The sequence below is a fragment of the Lactuca virosa genome, chromosome 4 (assembly GCF_052849685.1).
Source record: "Lactuca virosa cultivar CGN04683 chromosome 4, Lactuca_virosa_CGN04683_v6, whole genome shotgun sequence".
Taxonomy (NCBI): Eukaryota; Viridiplantae; Streptophyta; class Magnoliopsida; order Asterales; family Asteraceae; genus Lactuca; species Lactuca virosa.
In genome coordinates this window covers 327,288,421-327,296,656 of record NC_136429.1, presented here as the reverse complement: position 1 = coordinate 327,296,656, position 8,236 = coordinate 327,288,421, and the positions used below count along the sequence as shown (strand labels likewise).

General features: G+C 32.2%; 1 protein-coding gene across 1 annotated transcript; it reads left to right on the top strand.

Annotated features, from left to right (window-relative positions):
- The first annotated feature begins 3,074 nt into the window (after positions 1 to 3,074).
- LOC145168915 (putative receptor protein kinase ZmPK1) lies at positions 3,075 to 5,638 on the top strand. The gene has a single exon (XM_079087563.1). It carries the CDS (start codon positions 3,101 to 3,103, stop codon positions 5,510 to 5,512), a length of 2,412 nt encoding a protein of 803 aa, XP_078943689.1. The 5' UTR covers positions 3,075 to 3,100; the 3' UTR covers positions 5,513 to 5,638.
- Positions 5,639 to 8,236: the final 2,598 nt, after the last annotated feature.

Sequence of the window (8,236 nt, the reverse complement as noted above, 5' to 3'; positions counted from 1 at the left end):
AGGGAAAGGGAAAGACGGTTTGTGGTTATTTGGGAGAGAAGTGTAAGAAAGATGTGAGAAAAAAATAAGTGATTTAAGCCTGTATTGATAGCCTGTCTGAAGGCTGTACGCTGGGCATACTAGATGGGTATGTTGGGTGTACTAATGTCATGTGTCACCGTCTGGTGTCAAGGCGTGGGGAGGAAGCAGTGGCTCAGATCGCGCCACATATCACTTGCAGATCACTCCAAAAACTAATTATCTTCTAAAATCCATAACTTTCTCATATGAGCTCCGTTTCTGACGTTCTATACATCCACGCATAGGATCGACGGGAACTACAACTTTCATTTAGACTCCATCAACTACTTTTGACTTTATTTTTCAAGTTATATTTTAACAGACTTAGAAGGTTAAAATCCATTAAAAATTCATAACTTTATCATCCGATGTCCGATTTGGACTGTATATCATTGAGCTCCTATTAACGAGATCTACAATTCTCATTTAAGTTTTGTTGGCTAAAAATCAATCGATCTAAAATTCGATTTCCGGGCTGTGCACTATTATGCTAAATCTTAGAAAAATCATAACTTTCTCAGACCAAGTCAGATTTGGACGTTCTTTTGATGTATATTCTCAGTTTAACATATACTACGACTTTCGTTTAGATTTCTAAGGCAAAAAAATATTTTATCAAAGATTCACTTTTTACGATATACGACAAAACTTCGACGGGTTATAACTTGTTCGTTTTCAGTCGGATTTCAGCGTTCTTTATATGTACGAAATCCTTGTGAACCAAAGAATCAATCTAAATCGTCGGAATTTAAAGCGATCTACGGCAAAAATAAAGGTAGTAGACTTTTAGAATGGATGCACATGCACCAGATTATTACAAAACTCATTTTTTTAGTTTAACTTTTTTAGGTCATGTTTTTTATCAAAAAAACCCGAATATACCGGATTATAACAAAATTAATATTTTTTGGTACTCTTTAAATATATATTCATATTTATGTTTAAAAAAAATCAAAATTTCAGTTGAGATTCACATTGTGAATCTGCTCTAATTGACATTGTGAATATGCTCAGATTCATACTATAAATAATAGTAAGTCAGATTCACATTGTGAATTCTGAAAACTAAATTATATACAGTTCAGATTTATAATGTGAATAAATCAATTTGTTGATTTTATAAAACTAATTTACGAGTAATCAAAACGTTTAAATATTATAAAACTACATAGAAATATTATTCGATTTATATGTAAATTTTAGTTAATTTGTGACCGATCAAAAAGTTGAAATAGTAAGTCAGATTTACATTGTGAATGTTAAAATTGAAATATTTACAGTTTAGAGTATCATTATGAATCTAAATTGATCGAGTTTTTTTAATTACTGTTGATGTTTATTAATATAGGACAAGAAATTCAAAATTTTGATGTAATTAGTTTTTTTTTAAATAAACTTAAATATTGAATAAAAACTACAAAATAAAATGGGTTTTTTACGAAAAAGTTTTTTTTATTTTATTATTATTATTATTATTTTTATATCCACATGGATCTCTATGGAAAAAAGACGAAAAATCGTGAGCAATAGTATATTCATTTTTTTTTTGATAAAAAACGTAGCTTAAAAAAATTAAATGAAAAAAAGAGGTAGGTTTTTTTGGTAAAAGGATCGGTTTATTGTAAAATTCGGAGTATGTACGTTCAATTTAGAAGCATTACGTTCATACCCTTGGTCATTGATTATTATGATTTTTTACACTAATGATTGGTTCTTTTGTTTCTTGTTAATAATGATTTTTTATTGAACCTTACTATATATATATATATATATATATATATATATATATATATATATATATATCGTATAGTATATTACAAAACATATTAATTATATTTTGAATTTTAATGGGTATAAGATATAAAAATTTTTATACAAATAAGTTATGCATAAATAAATCATTAATACTTGACAAAAGTTTGAAGACTTGAATTAAAAAAGGTTATTAAGAAATTTAAATTTGAACAAAATGAAAATTTTAAAATATTAAGTTCATGTATATAAATTAATTTATATTTTTAAACTAGACACAAATAATAATTAACTTACATCAAATGTATAAAAAATCAATATAAATATAAGGTATAAACACATAATTTATTGAAAAGTAGTAAATTTTTTATTACATATTAATACCGTAACAAGACTATTCACAAAAAAAGTTATTTATCGTCGTTTCTTTTCGCGGACAACACATCTAATCTTGTCATCCCCTTCTATTCCATTTACATGGTTTTTTATTTATACACTTCATCCTATTACACTCCATCATATTACACTGCAGGCTATAGAATCAAAAAATTTTAAAATTTCAAGATTACTTAATGATTTATGTTTTTTTCTTTCCTCTGTAACCATTTCTCTCTCGTGATGTCATAAATGTATTTGATTTATATTTTGGGCTCCATTGACCATATTTTAAAAAGTCAACCTATAGTTAACTACTTACAATCAGTTTTTTCGAAAAATAATATAATTTCAACCAATAAAAATATTTCAAAATTAAATTAGGATGCTTATATGGTAAAATGTTTCCTTATATGGTAAAATGTTTCAAAATTAAATTAGGATGCTTATATGGGGTACAACTACTTATATATGATTTTTTAGGAATTATAACAATTTTTTTTAAATAATTGTATTAACATATGTAAACTTAAAAACTAAAAAAATGTTAGTGCAAAAGAAATATGACAAAGAAAAAAGTCATATTTGTTACTATTTATTTATAAACTATTGTTTAAATAATAATTAAGATTAATAAAAATTATTATTTGAAAGTAATAAATAATAATTTGAAAAATAAAGCTATTAAAATGATTATATTGTAATAAGATAATAAATAAAAATTAGTCAAATGATTAGAAAATAGATTAAAATGTATTAGATTAGAGTGGAGTGTTTCCGACAACACCCCCTCAAATATTGAATTGAATATTATAAATTCATGTTTAGCATTATAGCGTGGACCGTAGACTTTATGTGAATACAGATTAATTGATTATAAGAGCATCGACACCTGGATTCATGCTCGCCCTCAATGGCTGCAGCTTTTCATTTCCAAGTGCTTGCTTTTGTGTTACTAACTCAGACACCATTGATATCTCCCTCTCCAACTTCTCCATCACCACCACTGGTATTAAACCCTGGTTCATCTCTCTCAGTGGAGAACAAAAATGACATATTGATCTCACCTAACGGCCTTTATACAGCCGGATTTTACAGTATTGGAGAGAATGCATATTGTTTTTCAGTATGGTTTACGAAACCACTCGCAGATGGAAGTCATACCATTGTTTGGATGGCTAATCGAGATGTACCTGTTAATGGAAAACGTTCAAAGCTTTCCCTGCTAAAAAGTGGAAATCTGGTTCTAATAGATGCAGATCAACCGTTGCCAATATGGACCACAACTATAAGAGATTCAACAGAATCTGCACAGTTGAAAATGAATAATTCAGGAAATCTTTATCTTCAAAATCAAGATAATCAAATTATTTGGCAAAGCTTTAGCTCTCCAACAGATACCCTTCTTCCCGATCAACAGCTAACAAAAGATACACCACTTGTATCTTCAAGAAGTTTAACAAACTACTCTTCGGGGTTCTACAAGCTCTTTTTTGACAACGATAATGTCATTAGACTTGTGTATAATGGACCTAAAGTTGCAGGCGTTTATTGGCCATCTCCTGAGCTACGTGCATGGGAATCTGGAAGGTCCACTTATGGTAGCCGAAGGATAGCAACCCTTGATTTCTCTGGTCGTTTCATCTCAAGTGATAGTCTTTTCTTCAATACATCGGATGCTGGAATTCAGCCATTAAGAAGATTGACTATGGATGTTGATGGTAACTTCCGTGCCTACAGTCTCGATGAGATCAGAGGAGTTTGGCAAGTTACATGGCAAGCTATGTCTGAAAGTTGCAGAATTCATGGAAGTTGTGGAGAAAATAGTACATGTTCTAACAATCCTACACATGGTAGGAAGTGCTCCTGTTTACCAAATCACAAAATGATCAATCACACAGATTGTTCATATGGTTGTGAACCAGAATTCAAGCCAACATTATGCAGCAATGGTGAGGATAATTTCCTAGAACTTCCTCATACCGATTTTTATGGCTATGATGCTAAATACATGCCGAATATAACACTAGATGGGTGTAAGCAACAATGCTTAAACATCTGCAATTGCAAAGGGTTCCAGTTCAAGTACGATAAAACCAAAGCCATTTTTCTTTGTTACGCAAAGTTTAAGTTGGTGAATGGATTCTCTTCAGTGAATTTTAATGGTTCCATGTATCTGAAGCTACCAAAAACTCTACCACTATCTTCATTTAACAATAACGTTGTTCAGCGATTCAGCTTAAACTGCAGTGAGAAACCTACAATCCAACTTCCGAGAGCTTATGATAAGAACCCAAATGAAGATTCCATCAAATCCCTGAGGATATTTACATATGTATTTGGTGCACTGGAGATCATATGCATTATGTACTTCTTTTATAAAACCCGAAATCCATACAACAAATCACAAGGTTACCTCCAAGCTGCTACAGGATTTAAGAGATTCAGCTATCAAGAATTGAAGAAGGCCACTAAAAATTTCAGCAAAGAGATAGGGAGAGGAGGTGGTGGAATTGTGTACAAAGGAGTATTGTCAGACAATCGAGTTGCAGCAATAAAACATCTTAAACAAATTAGCAACAACCAAGCTGAAGCCGAACTTCTAGCAGAGATAAGTACCCTTGGGAAGCTAAACCACATGAATTTGATTGAGATGTGGGGATACTGCGCTGAGAAAAATCACAGATTGTTGGTTTATGAGTACATGGAGAATGGATCATTGGCTCAAAATTTACATTCCAAGAAACTAGATTGGAGTAAGAGGTTTGACGTTGCAATAGGCTCTGCAAAAGGCTTAGCTTATCTACATGAAGAATGCTTGGAGTGGGTTTTACATTGTGATGTTAAGCCTCATAATATATTGCTCGATAGTGATTTCAAACCAAAGGTGGCAGATTTTGGGTTGTCTAAGTTATTGGAAAGAGATGGAACGTGTAATTCAGAGTTTAAGAAAGCAAGAGGGACAAGAGGTTACATGGCTCCAGAATGGTTGTTTGTCAATCGTCCAATAACCTCAAAAGTTGATGTATATAGCTATGGTGTTGTGATGTTGGAGATGATAACAGGTAGTAGCCAAGGATGTGATCTAAGTGGGCAATCTGAGAGAAAGCTTGCGAGCTGGGTGAAGGAAAAGATAATAGCAGCTGGTGGAAAGAATGACTGGATTGCAGAAGTTGTAGATCCTAATGTCAATGGCGAATACAACATGCGTAGAATGGAAATTATGATTATGCTAGCGTTACAGTGTTCAGAGGAAGATGAAGATGCAAGACCAACTATGAGCCAGGTTGTGGATTTGCTGCTACATGTTAAGGAAGATGATTAAAAGAGATTGGAGCTTTGTATTATTAATTTATATGTGATATACAATTACTTTTTCGTTCAAGGATCTATGTTAACTAGTACGTTATAAGCACTATATGTAAGTGGATATTATACAGAAAAATATAATTAAACATCTTGTGCAAAATTTCAACCATGTTTTTAAGGCATCATCAGAACTAATAATTCCTTATAAAACAAAATGTAGGTCAACATTAATTGCGGATGGCAATAAGTATGATGGTAACTTGCATTAAGCAAGTCAAATGAGCCACAAATGATTGAGGAACCATTGAGCCGCCATTGACTAGAAAAAATCGTAAAGTTGACATTAGATTTTCAACTACAACTAGATGCGAATAAATAATTAACTGTTATTTTTTTTAAACGGAAATTTTTGGAGTCTGCAACCATATTTGTAGTAAAAATAGGTGGATCAAACATTTGCTTGTATTATAAACTGAAATTTAAATAAACTGATTTTACAAACTAAAAATAGTTCTCAACAATGAAATTTAAATAATTTTAATCTAAAAACATTGAAAAAAAAAATACTAAAAAGAACATGTAAAAAAATAAAAATACAAAATTTCTAAAAAAATCTAAAAACTTATAAAAGAAACTATCAATTTATTTCTAGATAAAACTAAATTTAAAGAACATAAAAAAATAAAAATAAAAATTAAGAAAAACTAGGGAAGGATCCCCGCTGGTCCCGCTTTGTGAGGGTTAGAAATTGTTCGGTTGTAAAACATGTTATTGATTATAATCAATTCCAATAATTCATAGTATTAAAAATGTGATGAGTATAGATGGAGCAGTGATTTGCAGAAAGCTGATACTTGTGAGGCTTTAATAACAACATTTTGACCAAAAAAACAAAGTAGTGCAACTGATTAGGTTGAAACACTATGTCAAATAAACTTCTGGAGGTATGTAAGCAGCATCCCTCTTCTCCTCCTCAAATACTTAATGTTGTAAATTGCTTCACTGAATTATTTCGTGTTCAATGTTCTAGCATCTCTAATTTCACCAAAATCCATTATCGATATTTTATGATTCCGGTACACCACATTCTGGTACACTACCGATACAATTCCAGAACAGCAGGCTGTCATGCAGCATTTTAGGACCCTTATTGTAGCCGAGAGGCATGCAATGTTTCCTAAACACATCGAATCCTCATTTTATGTAATCTTCAGTATACTATATATCAGAGTTCAAATACTATCTCTTAAAAATTTATGAAGTAAATTCGTAAATTAGGTGCAATGAATCGATATCCATGGTTACTCGATTTAATATATTGACGACGTTGTAAATCCGCCTCCTGTCAACACCTACAGGCTTCACAACATTAAAAAGAAGTCGACAACTTTAAAGCCAAGGTGGAAGAGGATATGAAGAACATCTACAAACAGTAAGCCCTCATAATCTTACATTAGAAACAAATGCACAAATAACCTTAAAGCAATCAAAATACAATTATACCCAAAAACCAATCCAATAAAAACACATTTGTTTAACTTTAACCGTTCATGTCCCAGTGAGCGTTGGTATGCCCATAATAATATGTCCAGCGATACTTTCAATCTGAGAATAAATGCCCATAATAATATGTCCAGCGATACTTTCAATCTAATAATATGTCCAAGATGGCATTACATAATATCTATTCTGCACTACCATCTTGAGCGTTGGTATGCCCAAGATGACATTTATTCGTCTTGAAGTCTCACATCTCGCCTAATCTGAATCAAGAAATGCCTTGAGATTGAAGTTTGATTTTGCAGACAAGAATATGCCTTGTCCCGGATTGGATTTAATATATTTGATCAAATGACATGCAATTTGAAGATGTGGCATCCTTGGTTTATACATAAATTGGGACAATTTTTGAATTGCATATGATATGTTAGGCCTTGTGATATTGAGATATAATAGTCTGCCAACCATATTCCTGTATTGAGAAGGATCTTCAATAATGTCCCCGAGATCATCTCTCAAATTAGTTCGAGGATCCATAGGCGTATGTAATGGCTTTGCAACTAACAAGCTTGCATCTTCAATTAACTGTAATGCATAGTTTCTTTGTGAAAAAATATTCCTCCTTTGGATCTAGCAATCTCTAAACCTAGAAAGTAACCAAGTGAAAGAAGATCTTTTAACTTGAATTTGTTGCTTAATTGATTATTGATTGCCTTAATTTCTATAGTAGATGAACCAGTAATCAATATATCATCGTGTAATGCCCAGTTCCTGCTATGTATTTTAATAAGAATTATTAATTTTTTCAAAAGGACTCGACGAGTTGGAGGCCCCAAACTCGTCGAGTAGGAATGGGATGTTTAGACGCGGGACTTGAAGTGTACTCGACGAGTTGAGAGCCTCAACTCGACGAGTAGAGTTGCCAGAGTGAAACCCTAATTTTCAAGGCTTGCACCCTATTTAAGCACCTTAACTCTTCATTGTGGCCTCCCTCATCGCCTCCTTCAGTCCAGCAAAACCCTAATTCGTGATCAAGAGCCTTTTGAGCGTGAGTTAGTGAAAAGAGAGTGATTATTTGGTATTTCCTTGAAGGAGTGGAAGCTTGAAATGCTTGGTTGAAGGAGGAAGCTTTAGATCCAGAGATTTTGTTGTCAAAGCAGCCTTACTGAGGTATAAAGTCTATACCTTGACTATTCATTTACTAGATCTCTTCATGAAATAGTTCAGGGCTTTAAGGAGC